The sequence below is a fragment of the Apteryx mantelli genome, chromosome 1 (assembly GCF_036417845.1).
Source record: "Apteryx mantelli isolate bAptMan1 chromosome 1, bAptMan1.hap1, whole genome shotgun sequence".
NCBI classification, from domain to species: Eukaryota; Metazoa; Chordata; class Aves; order Apterygiformes; family Apterygidae; genus Apteryx; species Apteryx mantelli.
In genome coordinates this window covers 145,633,140-145,652,304 of record NC_089978.1, presented here as the reverse complement: position 1 = coordinate 145,652,304, position 19,165 = coordinate 145,633,140, and the positions used below count along the sequence as shown (strand labels likewise).

Here is a 19,165-nt window from a genome sequence, read left to right as displayed (position 1 = left end):
AAGCAGGAAGTAAGCATTTCAGTTTACTGCTATATCTAATAAAACTTAGCAAATCATTTATAGCAAGTAAAATCATTTTTGTCTCTTAAACCTTTATTACTCACATGAAGAAGATGCAGTAATTCTTAAAGACCTTCAGATGAGAAACTTAAAGGATTTTTGGGGCTGTGTGTTGTCCATCACGCTGCAAAGCCCTTACTGGTCAGGCCAGTCATGTCGGGGTACTGATCCTCTCGCCTCAGGACACTATGTGGTGAACCAGAGCCTTCCTTCCAAATGTCATTTCTAAAGCAACTGATTGAATCCAGCATCAAATATGCAGTAAGTTTCTAATGTCCGTCTTTCCTTTTTGTAACTTGGTCTCTAAAGATATTTCAGTAGGGATAATGTCGGCATAAAGGTCAACATTGTCTCTTACTGCTGCTAGTTCTGCACTAGAATTTTTCAGCTTTTGCAAAACTGCAAACAGCCTTGAGTTTAGTGATCGGAGTTCCTCTAGGAAGCAGTGTGAATAGCCCACAGCCTTGTTTACCCTTGATCTCCTACTATGCTCCTTTAGCAGAAATGTGCAATGCCTCCCGTTGTATTTGTCTCCATATTCCCTTTGACCCTGCAAAATCCTCCAGGAGCCTGATGGCTGAACCAGCACATGGAGAGAAAGAGAGAGAGAGTGCTGTTGGCTCTTGCAGTTTGAACAGTAGAACCTGTAAGACCTTTCCAAACAAATGTGCAGAGGATTTTTTTTTAAATTAGTCTTTTGCCAGTCAGAATTGCTGGTTCAGCGGTATGGTAACACCCACTAAACTGAGGCAGCGCACCCTGTAAAGAAGGCTGTAGTCTTTGCTGACCTGGGGAGAGGCAATGCTCTGAGTGTAAGGCAGCCAGGCAGCACAAAACCAGCATGTTTCTCTGGAGGCCAATTTAGGGGTCAGTGGGTGGCACTGCTGTTGTCCCACTGCCTGCTGGTGTGCAGGCCTGCTGTCACTTCATGCAGTTGCTGTATCATCCCTGTCATGACAGCATCTTCATGCTCTTCATCTGCACACCATCTCTTCCTTATCTCTGTTTAGCTTATTGCCTCCCTACCTCATTACATCAAGTGAATTCTTTTCTCATAGAATTAGTGGTACTTGCCAACATGTTGGTGTTTCCCTTTGTTTGTATGCTCTGGCTGTTTCCCTTGGCTCTGCCTGCACAACTATGCTGTCAGATCTTTAAGTTTAAATGGGACCTGCTCAAAACAGGTCGCTGGACCCCCGCCTGGGTTACAGTAAGGATGGCTGATGAAATTCAGCCAACCAGTTTTCTTGTGAGATGACTTCCTTCCAATTCTGTAGGTGCCTTGTTACTTTTTAGGTGGTTCAGATTCCAGGTTTGCTCCCATCAATAACCTTGTCATCGTGCAGAAATCTGACTAGATAGGTTCATGTCAGCTGTGGTTCTGCCCCAGGTTGGGCATCAGACACGCACTGATGCAAGTAGTGGTTCTGCTTGTCCTCAGTTTCTAGTCACTAAGAGTTTTCTCTGTCTTCTGAGCTATGCCTATCTCTGTTGTTAAGCCGGTGCTTTCTGCTTGTCTTGCTGACATGGGGCCATCTGTGATGGGTGGGATATTTCTCTCTCCCACATATGCATGGAGGCTTGGCTTTGGGATAGAGATGGAAGGGAGCAGCTGCTCTTCCATGGCTGCTTCTCTGTTGCTGGAGAAGAAGCAGAACCAAATCACCTTTTCCTCTGCTGTCTCCTTTCCTCCCGGTTTCCCTCCTCCTTCCTCCTGGAGAAGAAAAGGATGGCTGTAGGGCTGGGGCCAGGTTTCTTTCATGCTCTGTTCCTACTGAGGTCACAGCTCTGGTTTAGTGCTAACCCTCCTACCCTTCAGTATCATCTGTGTCCCACATCCATGTTATCTTTATTGTCCTTCATCCAGCCCCAGCATCGTTCCGGTTCATCCCAGTGCCCAGTACTTTTCTCTTGTGAGTTCCTCTGAGTTTTGGGCACATCTCAATCCTTGTTCCTCCAAAATATTTTAGCCTTGAGTGATGCAGGAGGCTGAAAAGCTGCGAGGGCATGAAAATACCTTCTTGCGGGGAACTGTGAGGAGGCATCGGTCTGCCAAGAGAAGGAGTGGACGAGATGGGAAGGAGTAGGCAATGGCTCTGTCCTAAAGAGCTAGCTGCAGCCTTTCATGAAAAAAGAGCCCACAGCAGGAGAGCTGTTTGCAGCTTCCCAGATGTAAAGTCTGAAGTTTTTCAGTGTAACTGCTCTCAGCTGCATTTGCTAGATGCACAAATACAGGAGTACAGCTGTAGCTTGTTTTTTGCCACACCCATAATAATGTGTGTGGATGCAAGTGAAAAATGGTTTTCAAAATAGCCTTCGTGATGAGAAACTGGGCAAGCCCATGTGTGGGCTCCCATGACACTGTTGACTCAACCCTGTGATGCCTGGTCACTGCGGGACACCCAATTTCCTACCGAAGCCAGCATTCAGGACAACACATGCTTCTTTAAAATTGTGTTGTAATAAGAGGTGTTTGTTTTGTTTTGTTTGTATGCTGCTCACCAGTATGGCATCTAGGAGAGAGCTTTTTAGGCAGTGTGCTTCAGACTTGCAGTTAGTGAGGACTGGTGTCTGCATGGTCAAACTGGTTTACTGCACTGCAGGGGCTGTGTGGGGCTGGGAATTCAAGCTCACCGCCCCACACTGAAGGCAGCTGGCGTTATTCCCTGGAAGGCCCTAGGGACCCTTGCCTTGGGGTTGAGAGAGAGCAGCTTTTTTTGCCTGTTAATTCTTGGCACTGAGTTAACACTTTAAACTTCTGTGCTAAAAAAGCAAAATCAACAGCACCACCCTGTCCCTCTGCCGGCGAAAAAACAAAAACAAAAACCCTTTGCTGTCGCCAAAATTGCTGGTTATCAGACAGAGAGCAATGTTGTCCTGGGGGAGCGGAAGTTGTATGCTGGGAAGGGAAGTGGGGAGCCAGGAGCCCGGAGAGAGGTGGTGTGGGAAGGGGCGGTGCTGGCCAAGCTCCGTCCGCAGCAGCAGCAATTTGGGGCTTCCCTGGGAAAAAGCAGCAGCTGCGGGTGCCTCCTTCTCCCCCTGTATCTGGACTTTCTTGGGATGTGCATGAGGCTTGAATGAGCAGCTCGGGACCTGGGGCAGGGCGTGCAGGGAGGGGGGCGAGAGTCCCAAGTTAGGAGTTGTACCAGTCACGAGAGCTGTTATTTGCACCCCAGGAGCTCTGCCCTCCCCAGACAAGAAACCTCTCCTTGTTCTGCAAGTGGGAGCGCATTCCTCCGTGCGGTCCTGCTCTGGGGCTGCGCTCATAGGCAATATCGTCGTACAAATAACAGTTGTCGTATCCTGAAAGTGATTGTGTCTGGCTTTGCTTTCCGACTGATGCAAGCAAACGTGCAAATCTTAGGATATGCATTTAGCATGCAAACTCCTCAGGCTTTTGCAAAGCTAAGGATTAATTCAAAATTTGAAGTCTGGGTTTTGCAACGCACAGTACCGACGTCTGACATTTTAATAATCTCAAAAGTAAAATGTCATTTTTAAATGGGAATTACTGTCATATGCTATCTAAAGCAGATTGTCTTGATTTAGAATCTCTCAGATTCCTAAATGCACTATCTAAAAATAAGCTGTTGGCATAACTCCATCATGACCTATTGGCAAAGGGTTTTAGGATAGGAAAAAAGAAAATAAAAAAGTCCATGTGTTTTTGAGGTGAGCAAGACAAAATCAGACTGAAAATTGGCCTGCAATGTGTTGGTTTTTAATTCTTTTCTTTATTTTTCTTTAAAATTCTCTCCCATCCCTATTACAAGTGAAGAAAAAAATCCTCCACTATGTCAGGTTTTACCCTGCTTAATCTTCAGATCACTGAGGGGGGAGACATTGCAAATCATGCTATATGGTGAGAGTGTTAGTGTATCAGTAGTGCAATGGTCATACTGCCAACCTCCAGTACTCAGAAGTCATGAGTTTTTAAAAAAGTTACTGCAATAATTTCACATATAAAATATATATTTCAGATGAGCCACATTTCTTTTGCATATTAGTCCTGAAAAATAAATCTTTGGATAACAAAATCGGAGGCAGATACAAGGGGGCGGAATGTAATGGTAGGATTTATGAGAAAGCTTTCCCTGTGTAACTGTCAGTGCTGTGGAATTGCAAGAGGTTGGGGTTTTTTCACTGTTGGAATTTTTTTTTTTTTTTTTTTACAGAAAATTGGTAGCTACACATGTGAAAATACAGTTCAAGCTAGACATATTTTATTTACTTTCTGGGCTTTTGATTCTCAGTGCCCTCAAGTAGTGCTTTGCATAGTGCTGGCACTGAAACTGTGGATGTAGATACTCCTAGACTTGGAGGTTTAAAATCCAAAGCTGAACCCTTTTGGATATGGAAGTTTGTGAATTGGGATTCAGCCAAAAGAAGAGGGAAAAAAAAACATAAAAGAAAAAAGGCATGTGCTATGAAATCTGATCTAAACCTGGCTTTATGCTTGGGATTTGGTGGTTCTTAAGGTATTTTGAAGAAGTACCTGTTGGGCTCCTAACAACAATGTCCCTTTTGTTGCGTGGCCGGTGTGGCCGCAGCATGTCGCTAACATGTCGATGGGGAATGCGAGGCATTTCTGTGCCCACGGGAGCAGTCGTGGTGCAAGAAATGAATATCTCAATTGTTTTTCTAATCAGAGAGCCCAAGCAAAACACATGAGAAAATAATGCATTGATTTCTCAGGCATTTTAATACGAGTAGTTGAAAATATTTACGAAATGGCTGGTAAAATATGAACAGTTTAAAATGAAGTACCTCTGTGCATTTTGTAAGACTCTGTTTGGACCTTGGATTCCTTGTGCATAAATAGTGAAACGGAGCCTAAACAATGTTTGCAGACAAGTATTTGCATTATGTTACACATCTGCTTTGCAGGTTAAATGCTGCTGTTCCGACTGGCTCCGTGTGATCCCCAGAGCACAGAGCCACCTTGTCTGTCACCAAACAAATAACCCCTCATGTGCTGTATTTTTGAAATTCCTTTCAATTACAGTAAAAAAGGGCTGCTGCAGGAGAGGGTAGCAGAGATAAGCAACCAGAATGATTTCAGTGCTGCAGACCAAATTAAATAGTTTGTTTTGTAACTGGATATGAACCTAAGCCGTAAACCTTGACTCTGAGACTTTGGGTGTTTGCATAGGCTGTTTGCTGTATGTCTCTCCATCAAAGCATCTGCAGCATGCTTATCATGCTGAGGCTTAGTTTTTGCATCAGTTTTAAAGTATTTAACAAATTTTAATGCGAAGCATAGAAAAATATATAATGGGACTAAGCTGGCTGGTAATAAAGTTACTGTGTAATTTGAGGCAAGGTAGAAAGCTGTTTTTCCCAAATATAAGCAGTTGTATCTTGGAAAGACTTTTGTGCTTTCTAATATTAAAGTACACTTTAAATCTGTTCTATGACTTGACACCTTTTATCTTGAGACACATCTTATGTACCATGGGACAGGCTTTCCATTTTACAGTGCTTCTGTTAATTTACATCTGTTAAAGGAAATAAGTAATATTTGTTGTGTAATAAAGAAGTATATTTAAATTCAGGGAACAAAGAAAGGGTCTAGAATTAGGAAACAAAGGGACATTCGTTGCTTTTTTGCAGTCCTGCTTAATACAAGAACAGTACTGCTTTGATGTCATTGGCTGTAGTTTAGCAAATTCAGGAAGACAGGTGTGTGTGTGTGTGTGTGTGTATATATATATATATATAAAATAAAATAAACATGTATATTTATATATATATACACACACACACACACACACATATATATATATATAAATGGGCATTATCTGAGTAAGCCTCTGCCAATATTTGGGTGTTTTTTTATTCATAAGAATGTTTATAATATATCCATTTTGCACAGCTGTGCAAAAATATTAATTGCTTGTGACCATTCCAAAAGCACCTTTTATTTGCCCTTGAAGTCAAATGTTCAGCTTGCACACAAATCTGTATCCCAGGCTCTACACATTAGCAAAAGGAGAAGATTTAATGTGGTGGACATCTGTCTGCTTCGGAGGTCCTTCCTCTCCTTTGGAAGCAGTTGCTGCTGGACGCTGGAGGAGGTGGGACGCTGAGCACTGGTGGACCTTGTGTCCGATCTGGCATGGCAGTTCCTGCATTCCTGTGATGAGCCATTAAAAGAAGATTAAAATGATGCTTCATTAGGACACCATCGCTACCTGCTGTCTGGAGGAGTTGAGTTCAGCCCTTGGGCCTTGCTGCGCTGGTGGGTTGGCCCAGGACATCAGCCTGGCCCCACGGGGCTCCCGCATTGGGGACTACTTGTAGTCCTCCCAAATTGGGGCCATTGCCTAAAGCACAGGAGGTCCGGCCACAGGATGCGGATGTTCTCATGAGCCGTTCTGCTTAGGTGCGTGTTTAATGGCTATTCAGGTATTACAGGGCGAGCGCCTGTAGGGCGAGACGGGAGGGGGTGAGCGTACGCTCCAAAAACGTGACGCAAGGAGGACAGGAGCAGAGTGGCCGGTGTCAGTGAAAAAAGGGAACTAGGTGGTGGAGCTCCCTTGGGAAAATGCAGGCGCAAGACCGACCTCAGCCGATTTGCCTACCTTCCTGCAATGAGCTGAGCCTCTCCTCCGCAGGGGCAATTTGGCAATTTCCGAATTTTACTGTACCCGCCACCCACTCTTATAGGAAAAGTGGATGTGTTTGTCTTTTGTTACGCTTCTAGGGACTGATAGATCAGTTTGTTTTTTTTTTCCTTTGCAAGCTGAGGGGAGGGAGTGTTAGAAACAGCAGTTTGGTCTAAACTGTATTGTAGATTAATGTCTTCCATCATAATTTTTGTCACCTACTTGGTTCCCTGCTTGAGGCATAGATTGTAGAACAGCTCAAAACATGTTGTGGGATGAATCTGAGAGCTAAGTATTTTATTCTCCCTGTCTAGTGATAAGATATTTGTCTAAATGATTCGCATTAAGATATCCCCAGCATTTATTTTATTTTAATTTTTAAATTTCATTTGTTCTTCTCTTGTAAAACATCAAAGCAATACATTCAGCATGGATCCGTTTTCTTTTTTTACTGTTTTTTTTTTTTATGCCTGAAACCCATGAAGTAATGTTTTTTTCTTTTTGTTAAGAAAAATGCTAATGACCCCTAGTGTAAATTCGTTGAATGTATTTGTTATTAAGCTTTAAAAAGCTGCTGACTGATGGCACTATAGTTCAGGATCTTCAAAACCTGAGAAATTATTCTAATGATTTAGATTTCTTTTGTTTGAAGCAGCTTTTATTTGCAATTCAAATGTATTTTACAAATAAGTCTGTGTGTACAGGTTTCTCTTCTGGCTAGCCTGTAAGAGCACAAATAGGTGCAATTATGTGTCTGAAGTGGCTTTTATCTTAACAAAATAGAGCTTCACCTTGTAACAATTAACTGTTGAGGATGTTTTAGTTTAGAGGTGTGAAGTGAATGAGACAAAGCCAGAAGGTGCTTTGGACCTCTTGCACAGTCATCTCTTACGTATAGGATTGAGAATGCACTGAAATTCATTTTTACAGCAACATGAAATTTGGGATCTTATTTTTGGTGTGGAACAGCTTTTTCTCACCCTGCATCTCTCTTAAAGTGTTACTGTAATTTGTTAGCTTTTTTTATGGTATTTTTGAAGCAGACTGCTGGGGTAATAGCCTTGTCTTCAGGGTTCCTTTTTTATTCTCTCCAGCTCTAAGAAACAAATCCTAATCAAATTTTTCATTTCTGTGTATCAGAATTTCCTGTTTTAAAGAGTGTTATGTAGGAATGGGAGAGATGGAAGGCTCAAGTCATCCATCTTACTGCATGATATCACAAAAATAATCTGTAGCTGACACCTTTTTCCAAATTTTGCACATTTGCAGAGCATGTGTGCAAAGAGGAAGGTGAATTGGACAAAAAGGCTGGTCCCTGTCCTTCCCTGGAGGGGTTGTGCTGGGGGACACTGTGCTTTCTCATGGCCTCAGGACCTGTTGAGAGGCAGCTTATTCTCCTCAACTTCTTTGGGCATCTGGGTTTTAAAGGATAGTGTGTTTTCTAAGTGGACATCCAGCATGAAAGCATCCCAAAACAAAAAATAGGCTTGAAAATGTTGCCTCTAGATGCCTCTGGATTTCGTAGTTTGATGTAGAGAGAGGCTCTGGGTGGGGAAACTATAATTGCCAACACATGTAACATGGTCAACTGCTTTTGCTGGTTTTTTTTTTTTTTAGTCTGACATCTTCATTAAATATCTAATTTTAAAATCCATTTTCAGACAGCTTTCCTGTTTGAATCCAGCAGACTGCAGTTCTCATTCACAAAGCTCAAAACCCCCCTGTTTTTGTAGCTTTCCTTGGATTTATTTGCAGGGCAGTGTTTTGTTTTTCTCTGTGAGTCGATTGGAATATATCTTCACTAGCACTGTAGCCAGAGGGTTTGTATGTCATTCAAAAATAAAAATAAAAAATCTCCACCTACTGAAAAGTGAACAGCATAGCCCTAGCAACCACACTGGTGCATCAGAACCAGAGGAAAGGACATTAAACAAGTAAGACTAAATAATGTCTTCTTTATAATGGGGAGATACGGTAGAAATGTCAGCTAGTGATAAGAGTAATTGTAGCTGATAATGGAGATAGTTGTGTTTGTATTTTTTTTTAATTGTGGATTGTAAATATAGCCTTGATGAAGTAATGCATGTTCTTGTCAACATGAGCAAGGCATTCAGCTGTGAGCTCTAGAAGAGAGATCTGCTTCATTTTAAAAACAAAACAAAACAAAAAAATATTCTGCGGTTATTGTATATGCATTGAAGGAGTAAGGAAGGTAAGTCATTTTCTTGGAAAGCAAGGGAAAACTTTATTTTAAATGGTCCGTCAGGCAGAGCTCTGTCAGCACTTCGCCAGTTGTTAGGCTTTCTCCCAGGTGTGTCCTTGGTGGTGTTATGTCAGGAATGAATTTCACGTGTCTACTTTTTTGTCTCTGTGTGCACTTTGGTTTCTTGCTCATCTGCTGTGTCATAGATCAGTCTGTGCTTACATGATGGTTTTCCTTTTTCTTTCCTTTTACTTTTGTAAAAGGAAGGAGTTATTCCATATGACATCATCTTAAACCTTAGCTATTCCTTATTTTGTTAAGGAGCTCCATTGTGCTTCTTCAGGATGGATTTTCCATTTGTGTTATCTGACTGTGTGGTTATCCCTAGTCACTGCCAGCAAACAAAGCGCAGCCTTGAGTGTTTTGTTAGGTTTTATTTCTGTTAGGACAAAGTCATGACAAGCAAAGCTGGGGAAGGAATGCACTTGTCAGGGAAGGTCCACTGGGTTGGTGGTCAGTCCGGGATCCTCTCAAACTGTGGAAGTCAGAGGTGGTCTCAGTGCCCTTGCAGAAGGTACTGAATAATCCACTGGTGTTTCAATATTGAACTCTTTCCTATTTTATTTGCACTAGAAGTACATCGAACCTCAGATGAGTGATTTAATACTCAAAGGGCTGCTGGTTTATGACTTCTATCTAATAACCGTATTTCCTTGCCTTCCTCTGCACTTCCCCTTCCTACTCTCTTCCACATCCCTCCTCCTGGAGCTGGTTGTCTTTTCTTGTTTCACACACTTTAGGTCTTTAGTTCATTGGTGTATGAGGGCTTTGATTTTCTCCCTGCCTCTCTGCGCCATACATGCTGGTGATGGTGTGTAAAGAATAAAAGTGATTCTGTGCCTTTATTGGGGAAGGTTGCCTCCAGTATTATTTTTTCTGTCACAGCAGTTTTGCTTCCTGACTGCTAGATGTGAAGCACTGTGCTGGGAAGGTGGCCAGAGAAGGATGTGCTGTTCTGGGCTAGTTTTTGGTGACCACTTTCTAGGGCCAAATTACTGGGGAAAACAGGATCTTGTTGCATCATCTCCAGCTGTTTGCGTTAGGGGCTTTTTGTTCATTTTTCTTTAACTTCTCAAAGTTTCTCAGCTGTAGGCTTGGTCAGTCTGGTGACAGATGTTTCACGAGTGATGGAAGGGTTTTTGGAGAATCAGTCGGATTTCATGGTCTTGCCTAATTAAATTTGATCTTAAAACTTCTCACTGCTACTCCCAGCAGTGCAGCTCCTTTTGCAGTAGCAGTGGAGGAAGCACTGTGCAGGCTGGCCTCTAGCCTTCCTTGGAAGTAGGACTTGGTAATGGTGGGGTAAATGTTAGAGGTCTCCTGCATCCTGTCAGTACCACTGCCAGCCCCTGCTACTCCAGTCAGTACAGCTGCCTTAGGGATTTTTGATAACAATGGACAAAACTTTGTTCAGGAAAAGTGAGTACTTCTCATGGAAAATTGAACGGTTGTTGTGCCTGGGTGAAGTATAGCGATGGTGAGTTACCTGTGCCAACAAGCCATGGCTTTATTGTGGACATGTAAGTCAGAGGTTCCTCATCCCCAGATAACATATTCCCTAAATCTAAGGTGAGAGACAAGGGGTGCACTGTGTACAGACATGATTAGAGAGCTCTCCATTCCTTATCACGTTTTTAGCCTGCATCTTGGCTGTTCTGAGGCAGCCTCTATGGTGTCTTAGTTAAGGCTTCATCAAGAGCTGGGCTGAGCTTGCAGGATTGCTGAGGTGGGATGGAACCTCTGGAGGTCTCCAGTCCAGCCCCCTGCTCAAAACAGGGTCACCTACAACAAGCTGCTCAGGACATGTCCAGTTGGGTTTTGAATAGCTCCAAGGGTGAGGGCTCCACAAGGGCAACCCATTCCAGTGCTTGACCACTCTCACAGTAAAAAAGTTTTTTTCATGTTTAAGTCTAATTTGCTGTATTTCACTTTGCCTCTTGTCTTGTTACTGGGTGCCACTGGGAAGAGTCTGGTTCCGTTTTCTTTTCTCCCTCCGATAGATGTTTGTGCACATTGATAAGATCATGGGCACTGCCAGTTCCCATTCACGCATTGGATGTTGCACATCTGGGTGGTGCTTTGCTTTGTTAGCCCTTTTCCACTTAAAGCTGTGTGGAATCAGCCTTTGGTCTAGGGCAGCAGCAGTCCTGGGGTTTCTCTTTGCGCTCTTTGCTTTCAGAGATAAATCTAATGTAGATCATTTACACTCTACAGTCATAGGCATCCATGTTTACTAGACTTCAGCAGGATCTAGTTATCAGAGCCGGGAAATCCAGAAGAGGAAGGACAAGACTGTCTTCAGAATTGTGTAGGTGAATGTGTTTGCAAAAACTGAGTTTTCTACTCATTTTTATCACACGTGTAGGCACCAGACCAAATATCTTGCAGGACCTGCATATTATGGCAGGTATTATACTGCTGGAAGTTTATTGTTCAGATTGTGTTTAAAATCTGGGGATGCCTCCTTGAAGGTTGGAAGTCTTTAATTATGGTGCTACTTCTTTTTTAAAAGATTTGCGACACGTTCACATATAGGTATTTTTACCTCTCAAAATTCTTTTGTTTTTTTCTGACTCTGGCAACTAAATAATAAAACAAGGCATATGCCATTAATTTCAGGAGTCTTTGTGGCATCATTCAAAAGTTGCCTTAGGGTTTTGGATCCACTTCATGTAGTGAAAGTTTTGATATAGACAATGAAATGCTCGTTGGCCTTTTAAGGATAGCATTTCAGCAGAGCTAGCTGGCAGCTTCCAATAAGAGCTACCTATCAGCTGGGTCAAACCAGAAAGGCAGCCTGTGGGAAGGAAAATTCAGTTTGTAACATTTGGGTTTTTGTTGTTCTTTTGGTTTGGGTTTAGTAGACTCTATGCCAGGACTTATGCCAGAGATGCTGTTAACAACTTTCTTAATTGCTGCAAAAGTCAGCAGCCGTGCAGGCTGATACACAACCAAATGGCAGGGTATGCAAAAGGTTAAAGTGAGTTTTCCTTCCTGGTTTTTGTTTAGCTTTGTTCCATATCTATATTTGTAGCAGTCTCGTGTGTCCTAGATTAAAGCCATGACAATCTGGACTATTTCAATGGCTTGTGCGTCCACTGTGCCGGAGCGGAAGGAGAGGGTGCACCCCTGACCTCTGCGGCTCCAGTTCAGCACAGTGCTTAAGCATGTACTTAACTTGTAACAGTGTTTTCTTTAGGATTTTAAAACTGCTAGTTCACCTGCTCAGGCAGCATGTCAGGCAGGTTAGCTTTTCTGGACTCTACTAGAAATATTCCCCTGGGGACCAGTTCTGGTTTTCAAAAGTTTGAGGGTAAGACCAGGCTCCATCTTTACGGCACGTAGCTCCAGTAAGCCGGGAGCAAAGTCTTCAGAAGGGATAGTCTGTGTGTGCATGCTCCATCCAGTCAGTCCTGGACATGTTAGATATCCGGCCTGTAGGCAAATGGCAATATACCCAGAATTTCTGGATTATCAGGCATCCAGGAATCTTGGACAAACATTCAGACTCCTCTTCTTCTATACCAAGAGATTGTTGGGGAGAACAAATATAAAGGAAGGACACTTGGGTAATTGTTGAGTTGCAGCTAGTTGCAGCTGCCTTTAGGGACAGGAGGCCTTGTGTCTTCTATGTGAGCTTCTCAGGAGTGCTGTTTGGACTTCTGAAGTGCTCTGTGGGATGCCCTTCAATGCATGGACTTGCAGGCAGAGCAGACCACAGGCTCACCAGAAGTAGGAACTGGCTTATTAAGGTGGTTCTTCAAAATGACCATTCATGCCTGGTGATGAACATCTCCAAGTCTTGCTTGTGGTCAGCAAACAGCCCCAGTCTGTTACTGGTCCAGCGACAGCAGTGTCTGAATTCAGAGACCATGCAGTGAAATGAAATTTTCTCTTGCAGACTGATTTGCAGACCTGAGGCTCTGGATCCACCTCCCACTGTTGGTGTTTTATTACTTCTTATGGTATAGCTGGTGATAGTCCTTGAGAAGAGAGAAGATGATGAGTGATGCAAGTGACATGCTGGCTGCCGCTTTGGAGCAGATGGATGGCATTATAGCAGGTAAACGCTCGGGGCGATTTGTTTGTTTAATGGCTTCAGTCCTCCTTTTTCATGTCTGGAGGGCAGAAGTACAGCCTGAGGAGGGAATGCGCTTGTGATTGTGTGTGGTGTCTCCCCTTACAGCACAGGGGTTGCAAGCAAATGGAGTGGAGGGGTTGCACAAACCCTCACCCACAGGCAGGGCTAAACGGGTTGTAGTTTTTCTCCCACCTCCTATCAAAATGCTACTCAAAAAGGCTGAATGATGCAGTTCAGCTGGTGCGTGCAGCATCATGAAAGTCGAGGACTAGGCATGTTTCAAACTGGAATGGGTGCATTGAAAGAGCAGCTGCATGGCTGGAAGAGAAAGTTTGTCTAATCCTGGCTACTCTGTCCTTCTCTCACCTCTGAAGAGTTAAAACATGAATTGAATTTTCTTCTTTTTTCAGAGTTGGAATGCTATGGGTCCAGACATTTGGTTTCAACCTGCCTTTAGTATTAGTGCTTTTTATAAGAACCTGTAAATTTTAAGTGGACTGAGGAGAAGGATCATGAAGTATACAACTTCTGCTTTTTAAGTTGAGTCTAGTGAGCTGGAAAATAGCATAAGTACACAACACAGAGGAGCAAAGCAGCAAGAAATTAGTAGTTTAATCTTGTTCCAGCAGAACTATGCAAACAGCTATCCAAACTGAAAAAATATCCTACAAGGATAGCAACATAGTTATAAAGTCTTTAATAGTTCCACTTAAAATAATTTCCTTTAAGGAAAAAAAAAACCAAAAAACCAGAACAGTGTGTGCTTAGCTTGGACAACAACTTTTCGCTGCAGTTTTCCTAAAGATATTAAGGACACATAGCAGGCACAGATGTAAAGTGGATTCAGTTGGATCATAATGATCTCTAAAAATACATATAAGCTGTGACTTTAGAAATTTCCATAAGTAGATGTTAGTATTTGGATCAGATCATGTATCTGTATTTTCAAGAGCCTAAGTTGGTTATGGCAGTATGAGGTTTAATATAAAAATAAAATGTGCTGTTGGGATATTTAAGTTACCACAGAGTTAATTTACTTGTGTGTCTTTACAGACCTATAAAGTAATATAACAAAGGGATATCAACACCTTTGCTTCTGTGGGAATTTTTCTCTTTTTATTTTTTTTCAAAGTGAACTAGCAGAATGCTTGCTTTTTTTTTTTTTTTTTGTCTTGCCAGATGAGATGAATGAAGATTCATAGAAGTGCATATATGGCATATCTCTGTAATTTCCAAAAGCTGACAGTACAAAAGCTAATGTTCTGTCATTAATACGTCTCACTGTGCCTAGGCATTGCAGTATTAAGGTTACAAGTCAACATGCTGAAGTTCTAATTGGAATTAGCTAGGTTACTTTAAAGCAACCTTAATCCTGAATTTGTAGTTTCCTTCCTTACTTCACATATAGCAAATTTTAATGTAGGTCAAACATACATACTGTGAGTTTATGCAAATAAGATTTTTTTCTATATTAGCATGCAAATGTCAGCACTTCCATATCAAACTTTTTTTTAAATTTTGTGCTTGTAAAAGTGTTTCAGTCTATTTATCTTCTTATGTTTCTTTATTCTTTCAAAAATTTTCCAAGGCCTTAGGGCAGTGTCACATATTCCTGTGGAAAAAAAAATGCTGAGCAAAATTTCCTCTGGAAACTGTTAGTATCTAACTCGGGTCATGCAAGTGCTACAGGGTGACCCAAAGCATTAGCAGCAGAGCATGTTTCCTCCACATTATTTTCAGTCTCTGATATCCCTGGGAGCAGGAGCCCAGCCTTTACCTTGAACTCTTGTGCGTTGCTGTGGTGTGTGACTCCTCTGTCCCATCAGCCCATCTTCTTCCCTGTGGAGTTGCCATGCATTAAAGTTGTTGGAAGTGGAACTCCAAATGTGTGTCGGCAAAGGATTGCTTTTCTCCAAATTGCGGTGTGGTATGTAGCAACCACCCACGGTAGAGAAGGGGCAGCATCCAGGACCAGCTCTGAGTTTGGTTAAGATAAATCTGTATTGGTAGGAAAAGATGCGTAGGATGTCTAAAACTTGCTCATGTTACTGTATATTTGTCCATGTGCTCTGTGATTTATTCCGTGTGGTTTTGCTGGACGCAGGTTCGAAGGCGCTGGAGTATTCCAATGGCATATTTGACTGCCAGTCCCCCACCTCGCCGTTCATGGGGGGCCTGCGAGCGCTGCATCTGGTGGAGGATCTGCGAGGCCTGCTGGAGATGATGGAGGCAGATGAAAGAGAAGGGCTGCGATGCCAGGTCCCAGATTCGACGGCAGAGACTCTGATTGAGTGGCTCCAGAGTCAAATGGTACGGTGGCACCTTGTTTCACCCATAAAACACTGGCTTCATGTTTCATTTGCCTGTTAACCCAGCTGGCTCAGACAAGATGGGGTGTATTTTATGCAGGCAATTTGAAATTTTAGAGTAGGTATCAAAGAACCAAAGAGAAGAGATTTTGATGTGGAGATGCTGCTGTGGGGCCTCAGAAAAGCTGTAGTTCAGATACCTCATTCAAGACGTTGACCTACGCTCTCTTTGAGGTACCACTGTGCCTCATTTGGGTGAGGAAAAAATGTTCAGTAATGGGAGTTTCATCTCTGAGATGGGGGAAGGACATTTTTATAGGAATCGGACACTTGAAAAAGTTGTTTTAAGTGAACTCTTCTTTGAAAAGGATTTTTGACAGAACATTTTCTACAAGTGCTAGTGTTGTTACTGGCCTTCCTATCTTACTTAAAATAGAAGTGAATGGTATAAACTCAGCATCCCTTTAACCTGGAAACCAAATCAAAATTTTATTTTCTGTGCTTGTGAATCTCTCAGTTTTTGTCATCCTTGCTTTAAAAATACACCAAAATATGCCTGAAAAGGCTGTTCTTTCCCTGAGCCTTGGTTTTCCCCCCAAATTAAATATTATTCAAGGGTGGAGCGTCTCTGAAGAGAACACTCAGAAGGAAAAATTTGTGCTTAGTAGAAGGTAAGTTACAACTTCATTTTTGAAGGACCCACTGTTTTTGCCTCCAGGTGCCCTATGGCTGGCAACTTCCCAGCAGGTCTAAAGAGGAGTCCTTGTGCTTGTGATTTATGGTCGAATTTACGTTCCTGTGGTGGTGTAGGTGTGCACAAATTTCAGGGAAGCTCTAGCAATGGAAGTTAAGACTTGTTTTGGGATATCATGCTTCAGGGTTTAAGTCAATCTGTAACTATTAAAAATCAGGGTGACAGCTGCGGGTGTGCACGTCTTTAGATTTTGCCAAGTCTGTTGACAGCAGTGTCCCTGTGCCTTCCTCTGACACACTTGGCATTGGCCAAGGTAATAGTGTGCTGCTGAAGTTGGGATACCAGATATGACAAACCATGGATCTGATCCAGGAAAGGTCCAACTGTGGTGGGTCTGTGTAACATGTAATGCGTTGTTACTGCAGGCTGCTGTCAGAAAGGGAGGTCGTGGTTGTCTTCTGCTGCGCCTGACCTCAGAAAGGGTTCGGTGATCCTGTGGCTGTAGCTGATCTGGCAGAAAACTTTATTTTTGGTTTATAGGTTGATTCTCCACCAGATCCGGACTGGCTTTGTGGCTACCTGTCTGCCAGACCCAGGGCAAGAGCAAAGGCGGGATCACATGCACGGAGGCTGGGTGGTGGTGAGGAGAAGCAGTGCCTCTCCTGCTGCTGGCAATCCTCACTTACAACATATGACACCCCAGCACAGTTCACTTCTGCCACGGGCACCCTACGGTGTCAGATGGGGGCAGAATTAGAGGCAATGTTTGGAAAACCTGCACCCTAAGAATGTCACCCTTCATGTCAAACTGAAGTTACTTCTGTTTGACCTGACGTGCCATCTAGTGGCATGCGGGCTGTGTGCAGCCTCCCTGAGAAGAGACAGGGACCTGAATTAAGGGGGGATGTGCTCTCTTGCAGACAGGTTTTGAGGGGAGAACACTGCTGTATTCTACTCAACTGAAAATGCCTGAAACGTAATGAAGCAAATGGGAGCTTTTCCATTGACTCCAGTGGGATTTGGATTTCACCCACTCTGTCAAAGCATGGCAGAAAACATTAAGATCAGGAGGAGGAGGTGGGAGTGATGTTACTGTCAGATCTTTAAAGCATAGAGTTTCTGCTACCATCAGCATTTCCTTGCTTTGTAACATACAGCGCTGAACATCGTTGTAAGTAATCTCTAGTCTGCGTGGAACAGAAATCAAGGGGTGTAACAGATTTTGTGCAACTATGGGCTTTAAAAATAAATGTTCGTATGCCAGATAGCCCTGGAAAATAAAGTAATCCCCATGGGTTGCATAGACATCAGTAGTCCACACTTAGTGAGGCTGATCTACTGTACGTGTTATTCTGGAGCAACGGGGCTCCGCGGTGTGGCTTGGTTGTTGCTTCAGGCTGCAGTGTCTGGCCAATTATTGCCCCTGGTGGCAATGAATGTGTGATTTGAAGATACCTGCCTGCTAGGAACTGGAACAAGATCCTTCAGAGCCATTTGACATAGATCACCAAATGGCAATGAGACAGTAATGGTTTTCCTTACGGCTGGGAGCTGAATTTGGAAGAGGAAGTGCTCTGTCTCATTGATTTTAGTGACTCCTGATCACTGAAAAGAATGTGTAGGCTTTGAGTACAAAAGATTGCGTATGTATTCCATCAATACTTCTCCTCCCTTTGCCTCAGATTATTCCCCAGTGGTCTGTGGTGTCTTTAAAAACCCTAGTATGAAAGACTGAATGTTACAGTTCTCAGTGTGGTACAGCAAGGATCATGAGATTTAAAGGAATTACCAATATTGCAGGTCGCTGTCTGAGCACAGAAGGTGTTAGGTGAAGTGCCCGGGTGATTCTAAGAAAGGCTTTCTGTAATAACACCTATCCTTCAAAAGAAGGGAAGATGACTCCCTGATTTGAAATCAGTTTAATCCTCCACTCATGAACAAGTTACATCAAACAGGCTATTCAAAACCACTAGAACTGGTGCATGACATCCCATCTGAAGCTCTAGCCAAGTCTCTGACATCTTAGAGGAAAACAAAAATAAGCATTCACAGCTGCCAAACAATGTGTCACACAAAAAAAATCCATCCTGAAGGGAAACTGCTTATGCCCTAGTCAGGGAAGGGTTTTGACAGCAGCCTCCCAAACTTGCTCACTTCTGTAAAATGGGGCAGAGTATTCAATTTTGCCGTGTCAGAATTGACTGTCTTGTGTCACCGTATTGGTTCTTAGGGACCACTTCCTTTCTCTTCTACTCGGTTTGCCTGGCAGGTGTTTAAAAAAACTGTATAAGCACTCACAAAGGGCCAAAGAGTTAAAATGTCTCATGCTGGTGTTTCAGCTGGTGGGTGCCAGATGGCCATGTGACACCAGCGTGTGTGCAGGGTGCCCAAACCTCTGGCAGAGCCCTTCCAAGTGGAGTGACCAGAGGGTGCCCACTGGGGAACTCAGAGGAGTTGTAAATGGAGCTTTCTGTTGCACAAATAAGTCAGTTTAACTAAAACAAACCATTTCTAACTGTTTTTCTGATGTTCTTCCTAATTTTCATACAGTTAAAAAACGATCTCTGCGTAGCTGAAACCCTGCACGTGTCTCCATGTGCAAGCTGATGGCAGATGAATGCTGTGATTGAAATTAGCAACGAGGCCATGTGTTCAAAGTCTGGAAGAGGACTGAGGCCTTCTTGAAGTTGAAAAGTATTGGGACTGCGTGCTTTCAGTGGGGAAACAGAAATGGGGATCAGCCCTGAAATCCATATCCAGATCATAACTATTCCAAGGAATTAGCATTTTTCAGGTTTCCTTCTGATCAACAGAAATGTTTGATGTCTTCTCATGTGTACTTTTATAAAGCATGTGCTGTACTCTGTAAAAATGTAGCTTCTGGGTTGAATATAGACATTTTACAAGTAATCTGTAACGTCACCTCCAGTAAAAAGACCATTTTAAATCATTTTCTGCCTTTTGCAAGACCAATGCAGCCCCATTTTGTTCAGCTGGAAGTTGATAGATTCATCTGTGGAAGAATAATTCTTAAAAAACTTGCTGCTAGCCATGAATGTTCAGGTTTTTTTCAGTTGACACAAACAAGAGACAGTTTTCTTTCTGCTTATTATTTTTCTTGATAGTGCTTTTTTTTTTTTTTTTTTAATA

The 19,165-nt window shown here is 42.8% G+C and overlaps 1 protein-coding gene across 12 annotated transcripts in view; it reads left to right on the top strand.

Annotated features, from left to right (window-relative positions):
* Nucleotides 1-19,165, top strand: part of PPFIBP1 (PPFIA binding protein 1) — a 125,182-nt gene that overhangs the window by 53,635 nt on the left and 52,382 nt on the right. For all 12 annotated transcript variants that reach the window (XM_067305732.1, XM_067305778.1, XM_067305784.1 and 9 more), the window contains 2 exons: nt 12,833-12,994; nt 15,117-15,322. In XM_067305732.1, the coding sequence (XP_067161833.1) occupies nt 12,931-12,994; nt 15,117-15,322 (270 nt within the window). In that variant the 5' untranslated portion in view covers nt 12,833-12,930. The remainder of the gene's footprint in view (nt 1-12,832; nt 12,995-15,116; nt 15,323-19,165) is intronic.